The sequence below is a fragment of the Hemitrygon akajei genome, chromosome 6 (genome assembly GCF_048418815.1).
Source record: "Hemitrygon akajei chromosome 6, sHemAka1.3, whole genome shotgun sequence".
Classification (NCBI taxonomy): Eukaryota; Metazoa; Chordata; class Chondrichthyes; order Myliobatiformes; family Dasyatidae; genus Hemitrygon; species Hemitrygon akajei.
The window spans coordinates 126,588,307-126,605,808 of NC_133129.1; the positions used below are offsets into that span (position 1 = coordinate 126,588,307).

General features: G+C 38.9%; 1 protein-coding gene across 1 annotated transcript in view; it reads right to left on the minus strand.

Moving 5' to 3' along the window:
* Window positions 1-17,502, minus strand: part of LOC140729449 (plakophilin-3-like) — a 67,561-nt gene that overhangs the window by 26,265 nt on the left and 23,794 nt on the right. Inside the window, exons 6-7 of the mRNA XM_073049204.1 lie at window positions 11,033-11,207; window positions 10,240-10,357 (exon numbers count right to left, since the gene is read on the minus strand). Coding sequence (XP_072905305.1) covers window positions 10,240-10,357; window positions 11,033-11,207 — 293 coding nt within the window. The remainder of the gene's footprint in view (window positions 1-10,239; window positions 10,358-11,032; window positions 11,208-17,502) is intronic.

A 17,502-nucleotide genomic window follows, 5' to 3' on the forward strand; every position in this document is an offset into this window, starting at 1 on the left:
TGAGAGGATCGGAGTTGGCGACACTGATGATTTTGTATTTTTTTTAAAGATACTATAAACAGCCTATTATTCATTATATTTTTTCTCCTTTTTTTCTTCTTTTTTTTCTCTTTATTAGTTATTAGGTTGTTAGATTAGTTTTTCTTAGGGTTAATTTTTTTTTTCTTTTTCTCTTTTCTGTTTTTTTTTACATGTATATGATATACCTAGTTTTGCTTTGTTTATATGATATTTGTATCATTCATGATTTGGGAACACTTAACTATATTGTAACTATTGCTTGTGTATCCTTTCATGTTCAGTTTAAATTTGTAAGTTTGTAATCCCACTATCTATGTATTAATCTTATCATGTTGAAATTAATAATAATAATAATAAAAATATTTAAAAAGAAAGATTTACTAGACGTTCACATGCAGGGGAGTTAACTACATCACTGAACATAAAGTTGGGACAACAGTGTGCCCCACTCTAGTGTGCACATCAACTTGCAAACTGCTCAAAGACATATTCAGGAAAATAATTCTGTTAGGAAAGCAGGTTTGAGCTTTGATCTAATTAATTGTATGATTTGGCAGTTTAAACATTGATACAGAGAAGGTCCCTATTGACATTCCAGTAGGACGATAAGAGAACAGAATGCATACTGTTGGGGAGATGTGAGTGATGGCAGAATATATGACGGAGGATTCACATGCCAGAAAAACTATTCTAGATTGCCAGGTTACAGTTTGCAAAACATAAACAGGACAGTGGCAGGGTACAAGGAGAGGTATGTATACTAGGCCCTGATCCAAAACCCCAGAAGTAAATGGATTTCCAAAACAAGCAGAGGCAGGTGTAGAAAGAATGAGTCAAATAATTCACCCATATAGCCAATTCAAATATCCGACGGAAGTTGGATTCACCATAGATTACCAGTAATTGAATAAGGTTACCCCTTTAACTGCCTCTACTGTTACTACAAGTCCTAAATCATGATTAAGCAGATCACTGTAGCAATGTGATTCATAGTAGTGGATATAAGTAATGGATTTTGGTTTATTCCATTAAGAGAGTGTTAATATACATTTGCTTTCACTTGGAAAGGACAATAGTATACATGGATGGTTTTGCCACAAGGATTTCATAATTCACCCTTCATTTTCCATCAACGGCTGGCAAATGGGTCGAAAGCTTTTTTCAGCTCTCCAGTGTTTGACTCAATGTATAGATCATCTATTGTTACAGGCAAAGACCTGAAGGTAGCATTATGGATTACTTAAGGAACTACTACAACTGTTACAGGAGATGAGTTTAATGTTAACCCTAAAAACGCTCAAATCATGAGGCAGCATGTTAGTTACTTGGGAGTGGTCATAACCACTGGGAGACAAAAGATGGATAAACAGCATGTGGATGTAGTGGCAAAACTACCTCTCCTCACTGATGAGGGGATTGAGGTCATTTCTCGGTTTGGTAGAGTATTGTAGGGGCCACATAAGTGGCTTTGTAGCAAAAGCTTACCCATTTATGGAGCTCTTGCAGAAAGGCGTTCCATGGGGATAGAAACCAGAACACAGGAAGGCAGGTTCAGATTTTAAAACTAGCCTTTCAAAGCAACTGCTCTTAACCCTTCTGAGCCATTGTCTTTAGAGGTTGCTGCCACCAGGAACACAGTATCAGCTATGTTACTCCAGGAGACACAAACCCTACTAGAGCCAACAACATCTGCATCTTGAATGCTTAATCCAGTAGAACAAGGATGAATAACATGTGAGTGTCATCTATTAGCAGTGTTTTGGGCTGTTAAACATTTCACTTATATTATGGGTCTTAATCCACTCACCATTTTAACAAAGCATACTCTAACTCAGATTTTGCTGGGTGGTCGTATCAAGAATGGAACAGTCAATCAAACTCAACTAGACCAATGGACAGGATCATAATGTCAGTTAAAAGAGTTAATGCTATAATGATGCTCATTGACAATTTACCTTATTGGGGTGAACCTTGTACTACTGTCACCTGACCCTTACAAGTATGGAATGGACAATTCATTCCCATCTTAAAATCAGGAGAGGAAAATAAAGTCATGCAACCATAAAGTTCCTCCTTAAGAATCATTGTTTATCATCGTCATCAGTTCGGGATGGAGAGACACCTACAGGATGTGGTACATGTGTAGAGGATGAGGAAGGAGTAGAGATCGAAAGTGTTGCAATCAAGTTACCTAAAATAATGAGTGCACAAACGGCAGAGCTCGCTGTTATAGATTTTGGTGTCAGCCATCCAGACAGACATGCTTCAGGAGCAATCACACACTCAGATAGAATGCACGTTTGTAATAGTTTGACTGAATATTTACAGTTATGGGAAGCTAGATGTTATGTCTCAGCAAATGGTAAACCTTTACCATCAGTACCCTTGTTGAAGTATATATTTGAGAAGGTAAGAGGAAACAGTCGGAGTAAAAAAAAATAAGGTGAAGGCTCACTTCAAGACATCTCCAGAAGGGACCAGGAAGGCCAATGAGTTAACCAAACTAGAATCAAGATGCAGGGTAAAATGGAATCCAGATATAGAGGGGGTGATGACACAGAAACTGGAAAACAGTGTACCTATAGACTTAGTTTAGGCACAGCAACAGGATCAGGAGTTAGCAAAGGTACAGAGAGAAGAGAATTCTGAAGAGTATGGAAAATATCCAGGAATATAGGCACAGAATGGAATTGTATTTGCCAATGGTAAATTTGTGGTGCCAGAGGGTGAAAGAAACCAGATGACCTATTGGTACCATGGCATTTTTGGGCATCAAGGAACAGATAGAGCAATGGAACCAAAGAATCCATGTTGGTGGACAAATATGTGAAGAGATGTAGAACATTATTGTAAGAATTACTTGATTTGTGCCCAGTATAATCCAAATAACATCATCTAGAAAAGCAGTTTTAAGACACACATGCTCAATATAAGAACCATGGGTTATCTAGCAGATCGTTTTTGCAGAAACTTTACTTCCGTTCCTGGGATGACTGAAATATATCCAAGTGATAGTGGATACTTTCACCAATTGGAAAGCTTTCTCAACTATAAACAACACTAACGTTACAGCCAGGATTTTGTTTGAGAATGTTTTTACTTGTTGAAGATTGCCAAGGAATCTAGAATAAGATCAAGGTCCCCAATTCACTGCACAGGTGATGGAAAATCTGCAACTGTTTGGGGTAAGACTGAGGTTCCCTATCCCTTAATGACCGCAATCCAGTGGAAAAAGTTGAGCAGAAGAACAGGACTTTAAAGACAATATTAGCTAAGATGGCTGAACAGCCCAGGACTATATGGGTCTCCATCTTACCCAATGGCTTTAAGAAAATTCTTACCACCAAAGCTTTTTTTTTAAACTGGATTTCCATCTTTTAAATTGATAACCAGGAGAGAAATGAGAGGGTTAAAATTCCTGGTTGGGCTGGATTTATCAGAGTCTGAGTATGATGGCATTCTAAAAGACCAATGGATTCAGCAATTAATTAACAGTAATAAAGATGCCCATGATGTCACAGCCCATAACATGTGATGGAGGAAACAGCAGAGTAAAGCTTATTTCAACAAGCGAACAACACTTAGGGAGTTGGAAATGGGACAAAAGCTTATGAGCTCGGTACATTAACCAGGTCATTTTACATCTGAGATTTGTAAGGCCATATGTCATTGACAGAGCCAGTCTGCTGGTCTATTGAATCCAGACTGCTCCAAATAAGTTAGATTAGTATTATATTAACCAACTTAAATCCCTTGGAATAGTCAATGTCCTCTAGTAGCTGAGGTCCATAAGGCACATTGTCAATGGGATACTCCAGACAGAAATGATGATGATGCTCTTAAAATTCATGTTTCAGGTAGTCAAAAATGATGTGGATGAAGGAAAAATGATGTGGATGAAGGAAAAATGATGTGGATGAAGGAGCAGTTGTCCTCTCTTGAGTTGGGCAACAATTTCTAATTTGCACCCAGAGGTTAAGGATAGTACACTACATACTCAGCATCAAGACAGACAGACATACTTTATTAATCCCGAGAGAAATTGGGTCAAGAAAGGATGCTTAAGGCAAGCCATTCTTTGCAATTGCCCAAGCCAAGGCAGAGACAAATGGAAGAAACAGAACATCGTCAGGTGATCTGGAAAAAAAGTTGGAGATTGAAGAGTTGTATTTAGAGGAGCTATCAGATAATTAGACAAGTACAGAAACTGCTCAATATTTTTCTTTCCAGTTATTCAAAATGATTGGTAGTGGAATACTACTGTTGAGTGGCCTCAGTGGTCAAAGGCTCTATTGAAGGTTATATGTTCCACAATATATTATTATTATTATTATTATAAGTATATTATTGACCAATCGTATATGCATCTGGACAGATGCAAGGTATGAAGATTAGGTGAAAATTAGGCTGGCACTGGATGGACTATTCACAATGTTCACAGAGAAGTCTATTTAGATTCTATCAGATGCCATGGAAATAGACTGTGTGGATGAGGAAAGTGAAATGGTGGTACGAATTTATGAAGAACTGAAATGAGATTTTGTAAAGAAAATGAGACCAATCTATTGATAATCTTAGTTGAGTAACAGTAAAATTGGAGAAAAGGTGTGAACTCCAGGGTAACTGTGTGAAGTCATGTATTTTTGGTCCTGCTTCAAGAAGAAAGGGCTTATAACTCAAGTACAACTTCATTGTGACTATAATGACACTGCTGATGTGAACACAAATCACAAACAAGATCATTGGTTAGCATGTGCCCCGAGCAACTCAATCTCAGTTGCCCAGAAGCCCAAGATCTTCCATATACACCTATGGTGGAGTCAACAACAACGGATACCAAAACCATTGTAGTGCCAATTGTTACTAACCCTTTGTTGTGATGAGGTTCAGACAGATACAATGGGAGTAGAACTTGTTCTTCTGTTTAATCTAATACAAATTATTCTAGTACCAGGATATATATATATACACACACACACACACACACACACACACACACACACACACACACACACACACACACACACACACACACACACACACACACACACACACACACACACACACACACACACACACACACACACACACACACACACACACCACCACCACCACCACCACCACCACCACCACCACCACCACCACCACCACCACCACCACCACCACCACCACCACCACCACCACCACCACCACCACCACCACCACATCCCCCCATTCCCTTTGCAACTTCTGTTCATTTCTTTCTCAATTCCTGCTAAAACATTGTTTACATTTACAATTATATTGTAATTTGCCCTTTACTGTGCCTACTGTCTTGTTTATTAATTATTGTACTGTCTTGCACTGTTTTGTGCACTTTATGTAGTCCTGTGTAGGTATGATGTCTAATGTAGTTTTGTGTTGTTTCAGGTAGCAGCATGATCCTGGAGGAACATTGTTTTATTTTTACCAGCAGTGAAGGTCGAAATGACAATAAAAGCGACTTGACCTGACTTGATAAGCCTCCAAGAGTTTTTCCAACATTAGTTAATTGAACAGTTTATCCATGCTGAAGTTAAAACATGAGAGAGGTGAGGAAGAGGGCTTATTGATCTAAGGGGATTGAGGTATGCTGCTGGAGTATCCATGGAAAATACGCTAGATATTGCAGAGGTAAACTCTCTAATACTCTCTCAAAGGCAAAAGATGAAAGAAATTGTAAATCGGGATTATCAGGACATGGGAGGTGTTAGCACTTCAGGTAAGCAACAAGCAAATGTAGTTTTGGAAATGCTCCATATTTTACAACCCTTGGGAGATACGATAAATCAAATTATTGACAGAATTAATAATGGAACTACTCAATATGCTAAGGATGCTGCATGACCTATAACCTCCCTGGTTACTTCCTATAATTGCAGTTAACATGGTACAATTAGAGAACCATAGTGTTCCCAATTGGATTTCAGATGAACAGGTAAAGGAATGAGTTGGTACTAACACCCCAGAGTGTCCCATTAGTGAATTCACCTTGACAAATCGCCCCCTTGGAAAGTGTAAGAATGGGTCTGGACCACTGTATTTTGGAGCTGTTCTTCATATTCCCTACCATAGTGACAACTGGACATGCCTACTAAACAAGGTTCATAATGTTGGGAAATATCAAGAGTTTGATTTTACTTACTAATCCACTTGTGCTATTAAATAGTAAGGATCGACAAGATGCAGTAAACTTAGCTTCCTGCTGTCAAAAAGAAGAATATTGTGTTTTGCCCGGAGGATTTAATTAAGAATGGGTTAACAGATTGCAGGTTTCTTTCATATGATAATTGCTCTCAATCTATTTTGCCCCATCAATAACAGGACATTCTGGAAGTTTACTTTGGTAAATGATGCCATTACATTGTTACCTCAAGCACACATTACAAAAAGGAATTTTACTTTGCCATTTGATTAACTCTATGTTCTGGTTTTCATTGTTTTGAGGGACTTAGTTTTAGCTGAGCATTACTACCTGAACCAGTTGTAAAACCACCTTTTCAACCGTCTGTATATATCAAAGATACTGCTGAGGGCTTACTTAAATATGTACCAACTGCTCTTCTACCTAATGCTATTTTACTGCAGAGTAGATGGAGTTATTAACCATAATGAAGGTATTATTAGACAATGGGATGAATTATCCAGGACTATTAACGATCATGTGGATTTAGCTAATGAAGTTTTGCAGAATCCACCCTTTTGGAGCAAAGTTTGAAACTGGGGTCTGAATGATAATGTACATCCTTGGATTCATGTTATTGTACACGTTGTTATTGTTCTGCTCCATGTTTTGATTATCCAATGTATTTTCATATGTGTTTTTCAAATGCAACATAACCAACAAGTGTTTGTGTGCTAAATACCATTCCAAGTCTTTTTGTTGATTTTGTTTGATGTTATCCATGATGTTGTCTTTCAGTATTATGTACCTCTACCTCATAATTTTATTAATTGCTGTTAAATGTCTTGATGTATGTTATGGAATTAGGTATATTCTTGTTTCCTTTATGATTTTAAATATACTGGTGTTTTGATATTACTTATTTTAATCTATGTTTTACGGTCTGTATTTTGTTGATATCTTTAATTGGTATTATTTGATGTGGTCACGAATGCTGGTGTCCCTTTTGAATTGTGTTCACTCAAACATATAAACAAACAGTAGTGTGATCCCCAGAAAATTCTGGGTAAGATATTGATCATGAAGGAAGGTTAAAATATAGAAGAGAACATCAAACTTTAATGGGTCAGGAACAGTAGAAGTAGGCAAAACCAATTCTTTGTTCTTGTCATGTTGTTGAGGGAATGGAGGCTGCATTTTTTAAAGCTGCTCAGTAACCTCCATTTTGTGAGCTGGCTCGTGAACTGATTTTGCTCAGGAATCGTTCCATCAAACTGCTTTAAAGTGGACACAGTGATATACCTGATAATCTGCTGAACTGGAGATTTTTCCATGCAAGAAGCTATTGTGAGGTGTTCTTTGGTATGATAGAACATGCAAGTTTATGAATAGGGAGAGTCTTTGGCAGACCTGCATAAATGAAGCCCTAGTAAGCTGGCTGACTCAGGACAAAAAATATTAATTACAAGTTGTCACTTGTAGAAGCACAATAAATTGATGGTGGTTTGGACTAGAGCCAATGGGAATCTAACTCACTTTAGCCAAATAGGTTAGAGCCAATGAGATCAAAACACACCATTTGAACTGATTTGGAAGTGTATAAGAATGAAGGGCTTCAACTGTAAAGTGTGGAGAACCCTGGAGGCTATCTATTGCAAGGACACTCCACACCAGGGGCAGGGAGTAGAATCAACTGTTTGGCCTACAGGAGGTCCCTATTTTGATGTTGAAATTGGAGGAGTTATCTGAGTGAGTTTTGCTACAGAGGAAACAGAATTCATGTTTTATGATTTTGGCCTGGGGTCAACACAATTAGATTTATGTTTGTGCAGAGACAATAAAATGCAAACTTTAGTTAAGAGTTGCATAGTGAATTGCCTAACCTAGGCAGGTTGATGATTGGTCAACACAATTGTGTGTGAAAATCTCAGGAGAGCAGCAGTTTCTGAAATACTTGCACCAACAATCATTCCACAGTCACAGTTACTTAGATCACATTTCTTTCCCATTGTTCTGAAGAACAACTAAAGATAGGGGAGATCTTAAATGGATTTTATGCATTTTTATTTACTTGGGAGACTACAGATACGAGGAAATGCATTAGCAAGGTCACAAACCCTATACAGATTAGGGGAGGTGTTTGCTGTCTTGAGGCAAATTAAGGTGGATAAATCTCCAGGGCCTGACAAAGTGTTCTCCCGGAACCTGTGTGTGGCTAGTGTAGAAATTGCAGGAGTCCTAGCAGAGATATTTGAAGTATCCTTACATGTGGATGAGGTGCCAGATGACTGGAGGATAGCTAATGTTGTTCCGTTTTTTTCAGAAGAGCTCTAAAAATATCAGTAGTCAGAAAGTCATTGGAAGATATTTGAAGGAACCAGACATACAAGTACTTGGATAGACAAAGACTGATTAGTAATAGTCAACGTGGTTTTGAGTGTAGTATCTAACCAATCTTATAACAACTTTCAAGGAAATTACCAGGAAAATAGAAAAAGTCAAGGCAGTGGACGTTGTTTACATAGATTTTAGCAAGGCCTTTGTCAAAGGTCTTGCACAGGAGGTTGGTTAAGAAGGTTCAGTCGCTTGGCAGTTAAGATGAGGTAGTACATTGGATTAGACATTGGCTTTGTGGAAGAAGCCAGTGCGTGGTTGTAGATGGTTGCCTCTTCTGACTGAAAGCCTGTGACTAATGGAGTGCTGTAGGGATCAGTGCTGGGACCACTGCTTGTCATCAATACTAATGATCTGGATGGCAGGAGCTGGATGTTCTGCTGAAATTGTATAAGACATTGGTGAAACCCAGTTTGGAGTATTGTGTTCAGTTTCGATCACATACCTACAGGAAAGGTGTCAGTAAGAGACAGAAAATCTTCAAGGATGTTGCTGAGACTTGAAGACCTGTTTTAGAGAAAGCTTGAAAAGGTTTAGGACTTTGTTCTCTAGAACATAGAAGATTGAGGGGATATTTGTTAGAGGTATACACAATTGAGCGGTATAGATAAGGTAAATGCAAGCAGGCTTTTTCCAGATGTTGGGTGGGACTACAAATAGAGGTTATGGGTTAAGAACGCAAGGTGCAATGTTTAAGGGGAACATGAGGGGAAACTTCTTCACTCAGTGGTGAGTGTTGAATAGGCTGTCAGTGCAAGTGGTGGATGTGGGCTTGATTCAACATTCCAGAGAAATTTGGATAGGTACATGATGAGAGGGCTATGGTCCATGTGCAAGTAGATGGGACTAGGCAGATTAATGTTTGGCACAAACTAGATGGGCTGAATGGCCCATTTCTGTTCTGCAGTACTCTGACTCTACTCTGCCAGCTTCCCATGGGCTTAAAAAAGCAAATCATCACACAACTATCCCAATGTGTTAGATACAAGAATAATTACAAAATTAAAGATGAAATTGAGAAACCAGGGAATTGCAAGCCAATTAGTTTTAACACTTATCAGAAAAATACTGAAGTCTATAATTAAGGATTCTGTTCTAAACAGCTGAAATTTTCAATTATCAAGGTAGCAGTTGCCCAAATGAACATTTTAACATGCAAATTGAGAATGGATGCTTGTCATTTACTTCAGGCCTCATTAGAACATTATAGAACAAATGGCAATTATCATGCCAGACTCGGGGTCTAATGGAAAACAATCTAACTAGCACAAAGTGACTCGTGCCCTGCCAGGATCTACGCTGGGGCCACGACTGTTCAATGGTCAATTTCAGCATCACAACAAATGCCACCTAACAACAAACTTGACGACATCTGCGAGTGATATTAAACCCGATTCTGACCAAGGGCCTTGGGTATCAGCAGAAGTGGGCAGTGCAAAAAGAACAGTAACAGGAAAACTTTACAGCTTACTTCATTAACAAAACTCCTTTTACCAGACTTAAAGTTATTTTATCTAATACATAAAATGTTTTTTAAAAAAGAGTCTTGATACTAATGAAAGATTCTGAGCTAATGATTACAAGAGATAGTTCAAAGTTCTGACCTGGAATAGACTTGCTTCTATGACCCCCCTGCCCAGTTGAAGCATTTGTATGTAAATGTTGGTGGAAAAACTCTCTACCTTATCTGAGGTTTTGTCGACATCAAGACAGTGCTGGATATAATAGACTAGCGAATCCACTAAACCTTTGCATTGTCGCATTTTCTGACGTGTTTCCACTTTTCCCGAGCTTAGGTTTCTGTATAAATTGAGATGATTAAAAGCTTTATTCTCTCTACTAAAAACAGTGGGAGGAAAGTCATTTCTGAACACAGAGCAACAGTTTTGAATTGCATAAATTAATGATTAACCTCCCTTTCATAATCCAAAAACCTTTTATCTCAAACATAAATGGATATTTGAACTTGCATAACTTAGTAGTAATTTCTGGTACCCTCATCAAAGACAAGACATCGATGTGCCTGTGTCAGATTCCTCTGATTTGCTTATCCATCCATTTAACTATTTCACCCTTGCAACACAAGCCGGCTCTTACTTCATTGATTTTCATTTAAATAGTTGCCACCCAAACTGTTTAAATAACTGTTGCAAATATTTCACAGAAATTGTTACAAAATATTGTAGATTATCAAATACAGGCCAAGTATATTCTAGATTCATGTCCATAACCTCCTTTGATAATCTCTTAATTGCAATGCAGAAAAAAAGACTGCATGGAGGAAAGACTTATTTTCAATAGAATGTGAAAACCATGGTATTGACAACCTCTTGGGCTATGGTAGCTAGGGGTTAAGAACAGTATTTTTTGAATTTGAATACTTCTCCAATTTAAGTGATTAATTTAGATGTAAAATGAATTTGTCTAATACTAGTAAAGAAGTGCTGATTTTTATGCCTTATGCTGAAACATTACCTAATATAGCCAGTTGTGTTATAGAAGACACTATCCTCTGAAGCAAGCTGGTGCACGTTGATATTCTTACTCCAGCCTGAGTAAGGAGAAATTATTTCTTCAGTGACATCATCTAATGTCCCTTGAGCAAGAGTGTCCTTCAGATCCTCATTGGAAGACAGATTCCACAAAATTCCTAAGGAGACAAAGTTCAATGAAAGAGTAAATTTGTGCAGTATGGCACTCCAATTTCCCCAAATCCAGTGGCAGCCAAAATCTAGGTAAGGCAGTCTTAAATGTTGTATGTAAATTGGTGTTTATAATGGAGCAATTTCCTGCCATTTTAAGAAATTAGCACCATTTAGATACAGTACTGTGGGAGATCCATTCTTTATAATGGCAGTTTGAGCACAAAATTCAGCTCATTTATCCCAGTGAGATTATCCTGATGCAGCATTTCATCTTCAATGGATCACTGTAACCAATTCCGAAAGGAATTTACAGACATACCAGAAATAACAAGTTTAGGATGTAGCACTTAAACAGCAAATATTAAATTTACCCCCAAGGAATTCATTAACTCAGCAGCCTTCCGAAACAATTGCCATGACGGCTTAGAACCTCTATATTTCAGTAGTAGTTACTGATAATCCATCCCATCGCTAACAAAGAAAACACTCTTTGGAATATGTGTTCATATAAAGCTCAAGCATGACCTGCTGAACTTGTACTAAATAAAACATGAAATTATATTTATTCCCATTTACTTTAATTTCCAGTTTCCTTCCATCCCGAAAAGCACAGCCAATCACTAATGCAAGTATGTTCGTAACAATGATTTCTTTACAAAGATTCTTTTGGCAGTTAGTGTGCCTTCTTCATGACTGCATTCATGTCTTGGGCCCAGCATTAAGCAAAGGAGTGAAAACATCAAGATGTACTGCAACAGGTCAACACTAATAGCTTGGCCTTTTGGCCAATACTTTACCTATGGGATGACTAAATTACATGAAGAGACTTTTTAAAAAAATTACAGGAAGGATATTAATAAGGTTGAAAGAGTGCAGAGAAGGTTTACAAGGATGTTGCCAGGATTTGAGAAACTGAGTTACAGAGAAAGGTTAAATAGGTTAGGACTTTATTCCCTGGAGCGTAGAAGAATGAGGGGAGATTTGATAGAGGTATATAAAATTATGATGGGTATAGATAGAGTGAATGCAAGCAGGCTTTTTCCACTGAGGCTAGGGGAGAAAAAAAACCAGAGGACATGGGTTAAGGGTGAAGGGGGAAAAGTTTAAAGGGAACATTGGGGGGGGGGGGGGGCTTCTTCACACAGAGAGGGGTGGGAGTGTGGAATGAGCTGCCAGATGAAGTTGTAAATGTGGGCTCACTTTTAACACTTGGACAGGTACATGGATGAGAGGTGTATGGAGGGATATGGTCCAGGTGCAGGTACAGTGGGACTAGGCAGAAAAATGGTTCGGCGCAGCCAAGAAGGGCCAAAAGGCCTGTTTCTGTGCTGTAATGTCCTATGGTTCTATTCTCTGGTGGCTCGTGTCTAACATACTGTGTGAGCATTTAGTCCATAATGACAGACCAGGTAGCTCGTTTAACTCAACAACTGTTTTTATTGTGATAAACAGAAACAGACTGGGCACTATGACCCAGGGAGAAAACCCACTCAGTCACATACAGATGGAAGAGGTGATTACAACACACCCTGGTAACCGTCAGGGGGACTCACAACACACACAAGCAAATAGCAGTATAACCCAAACTAAAATGTAACAATAAATGACCTTGAACATCCCACCATAATCCCCTGAAAGCATTTTAACACAAGAACATTAAATAGCACTCATCATTAGGAATTCTGTTGACCACGCCCCTTGTTGGAGTGCCACAATACTTAAAATCATCAGCTGCCAGTTACACCTAAAACTTCAGGCTCAGATGGAGTCAAATACATTAAGGCAAGTACAATCAGCATCAAGATCTCCAAATTCATGAATTAACTTGGATCAAGTTAACACGATAAAACAGTGGTAATCCAGTTACTATGGTCCTCTAAATCCAGGTAGTATCCTTGTAAATCCCTTCTGCACCCTCTCCAGTTTGACAATGTCTTTCAAGTTTGTCATTTAACTACACACATATACAGCTAAATGAAACAGCATTATGACAGGATGACCAAAAGATACACAAGCTACTGAAGTGCAGCTTCAGTAATGACTTGCATAACTGCAGCATAATACCCCTGTTCCTAAACGTAATGTCCTGATTATGACCAACATGCTAAACCTCTTTTTCACCACGCGGACTACTGCTTTGCTGCACATTCATTCCCTGGCTCCTGTGTTCAGTAACGCTCAGCAGTGCCCTGCCATTCACTCTATAGCTTACTGTCCAAAATGCATCACCTCACACTAATCCAAGTTGAAATCCACTTGTCATTCTTCAGCCCATCTCCCTAACTGATAAAGATCTCTTTGCAATTCACCATCACAATATTGTGCTTCACTATCACAATATCTCCAAATGTATTATTAGCAAACTTGATAATCACACCATGTACATTCATATCCAAATCATTAACATAAATAATAACAGAGATCCCAACAATGACCCCTGGAGCATTTTATTAGTCACAGGCATCCCGTCAGAGAATCAACCTTCAACTACTGTGTCTATCCTGAATCCACCTCAGTAGCTCCCTCTGAATATCAGATCAGCCTGCCATACAGGACCCTACTAGCCTTACTAAAGTCCACAGAAACAATGTCCACTGATTCATCTACACCCATCAACTTAGTCAACTCTTCATAAAACACCAATAGTGACCTCTACACCCAAAACCATACTGACTATTCCTGATCAGGCCTTTGACTATCCAAGTTATGGTAGATCTTGTCCCTCAGTATTCACTCCAGTTACTCCCCTACAACTGCAGTTAGGCTCACTTCTAAGTAGTTCCCTGGACATCCTTGCTACACTTCTTAAACAATGCAACAACATTAACCACCCACCAATCTTCTGGAACATGATATGCTTTTCAAGGCTGCAAATTCTTCTTTCCATATAATATGCAATGGATCCAAGACCACACTACTTATTTCCCTCATTTCTTTGACCTCCATAAGTAAACTCCAAGGAGAAACTGACTTTAAAAATCTCTGCTGGCTCACGCTGCTCAACACATAGGCCTTTAAGAGGATCTAGTCTCTTCCTTGTAACCCTTCTATTGTTAATATAACTTAAGAATCCCTTAGGATCATCCTTAATCATGCTTGCCTAATTCAGCTCATACTTTCTTTTTGCACTCCTCATTTCTCTCAAAAGAGTCTTAAATGTTATATTCATTTGTACTAAATGTGATGTAAACTTCCTTTTTCCTCTACAGCCTCAATACTACAAAACATAGGAGCAGAATTAGGCCATTCAGCCCACTGGGTCTTCTCTGCCATTCAATTATTGCTGATATATTATCCCTCTCAACCCCATTCTCCTGCCTTCTCTCCCAATAACCTTTGGTTCTTGATTAGTAAGGGTGCCAATTGACCAACACTCTGAAAGCAGTGGATTCCAGTTAACTGGGACAGATTGGGACTAGTATGTTTTGGCCCAATTAAGTGGCTGTCCCAATTAGCCAATTTATGAAAATAATTAAAAAAGGGTTTTAAAAAAAGGCAAACAACCATTTAACTGAATAACAAATAATGTATTTAAGTGCAGTAAAGAAAATCAGAACACCAATACTACTGCAGTACTAGGAAACTGTGCATTAATTCCTAATAGTCAGACAGAGGAATTTCACTCAGGGTCCACTGCTGTGTTTTTTGATTGATTATAAATGAATAAAATCAGTGCACCTAGTGCAGATAATGGACTCCCGTCATACAATACTTTTGGCAATTGAAAATCTTCATTTTCATTATAACATTCAAGATGATTACTGATATCTTCAAATTCTTCATAGCGCCAAACTTGAAGTCATGAAATCACTGATTTTTTGACACAAAAACATACAACTGATTGCAGTTCACTGTAAGCACAGTGTAGTATCTAGCAGCCACACAAGTGTACATGACTGACGCCAGTTAGAAACTGTTCAGTAACAGTCTCCTGCCTCAATTAAGTGGCATAGTGTCCAAAAATAAATGAGGGGAATCCCAGCAATTTTCTCGATTTGTTTTTGTTCTTTAAACATTGTCCCAAATAAGCAGCTAAGACAATCAAACAGAATCCACTATAAAGTATATCCAAAAACTTGGCCTCCACAGCCACCTCTGGCAACAAATTCCATAGATTAACCACCTTCTGGCTAAAGAAATTCCCCCTCATCTTTGTTTCAAGGGGAAGTCCTCGCTTTCTGAGGCGGTGCCCCTGGTCGCAGACTCCTCACTATTGGAGAGATCCTCGCTATGTCCACCCTATCTAGGACTTTTAGTATTTGATAGGTTTCAGTGAGCTCCCTCCCCTCATTCTTGTAAACTCTAGCTCCTCGTACATTAACCTTTGATTCCCGAGATCATTCTTAAGAACCTGCTCTGGACCCTCTCCAATGCCAGCACCATTTCTTAAATAAGGGGCCCAAATCTGCTTACAATACTCCAATTACATCGTGACCAATGCCTTATAAAACCTCAGCATTGTATCCTTGCTTTTATATTCTAGTCAACAATGTAATGCTGAGGTTTCTGTCATAACATAATTATGTCGATACTTGGAAGCATGCCAAAGTCATTGAGATACCTAAACCAGGAAAGCCTGTAAACAATCCAGCAAGTTACTGCCCAATTTCTCTCCTCTGCTGTACCCACAAACTTCTTGAGTGTATTATTTAACCAGAATATTATCTCTGATAGATTCTTACATACTGATCGAACAAGCTGGCTTCAGACAACACCAAAATACCAGCGAACAAGTTCTCGCGCTCACATCATACATCAAATCAGGCTTTGAACTTAAAAAGAAAATCGGAGCAATTTTTTTAATATATAAAAGCGATTTATCTGCTGCATACAACACCATTTGGAACCAAGGCGTAATGTTAAAGCTGGCTCGAATCATCCCATATAAAACGATCCTATGTCTCCTCGCAGACACCGTTCATTCTTCACCTGCCTAGGAAGTGACACCAGCTGCATTATAAAATTCCACAATGGCATCCCTCAAGGGTCTGACTCAAATCTTGTTCAATCTGTACCTCAGTGACCTCCCTGAAACCAAATCTGTGAAATTTGGATATGCTGATGACCGGGGCCATGGCCTTCCAATCGAATGATGTCAAATCCACTGAAAAATCTTACCCAAGGTATCAACTCCCTATCCACCTACTTCTGAAAGTGGTACCCCAATACAAATGTCAACAAAAAAGTAACTTCATATTTCATCTGGACAACCAACTAATCAAACTTAAACTTAATATCAAACTAAATGACAAACAGCTACTCAACAACCCACCCCCAAAGTACATAGGAGTCACACTAGATCAAACTCTCTCATACAAGATCAACCTTCAAAACGTTGCAAAGAAACTAAAATTCAGAATGGCCATGATCAGGAAGACAGCAGAAACTAAATGGGGTACTAACCAGTCAGTCCTATGAACATCTAGCCTAGCACTATGCTTCTTAGTCACCAAATATTGTGTACACACCTAGGAGAGAAGCGTTCACGCAAACATCATCAATACACAGCTCCATACTTCTATGAGAATAATTTCAGGAGCTCTAAAGTCCACACCAGTTAAATGGCTCCCAACAATGAGTGGAATAGCATCCCAGGAGATCTGCAGAAGAGCAGCTTCAGCAAACTTCTACAATCATATCCAAAATATGCCCAATGTTCCAGTTCATAAACTCATCAAAAATGTTCCTCCAACTTCCCAATTCAAATCCCGAGAACCTATATAAACTTGAAAAACCTCGCCCCCTATGACAAACACACTGAATGACGCCAATACAGTCGGCCCTCCTTATCCGCGGGGGATTGGTTCTGGGACCCCCACGGATACCAAAAAACATGGATGCTCAAGTCCCTATATAAAATAGCGTAGTATTTGCATATAACTTACGCACATCCTCCCGTATACTTTAAATCATCTCTAGATTACTTATAATACCTAATACAATGTAAATGCTATGTAAATAGTTGTTATACTGTATTGTTTAGGGAATAATGACAAGAAAAAAGTCTGTACATCTTCAATACAGAAGCAACCATCGTAGCTCTTCTGGGAACACTGATGCTGCCTCGGCATCAGCCGATCCCGCCTCGGCATCAGCCGATCCCGATTCTCCCGTGATCTCTAAGTTCTTGAGGCTGTAGCACTTTACATAGCTAGCCAGCCATCCCTTACTAGCCTTAAGCTCCTTCCTCTCGCTCACAACACAAGTAGCAAACGAACGAAACGCAAGGCGAACAATGCTCAACTTCCGGGTTTTTCCAATCCGCGGTTGGTTGAATCCGCGCATGCGGAACCCGCGGAT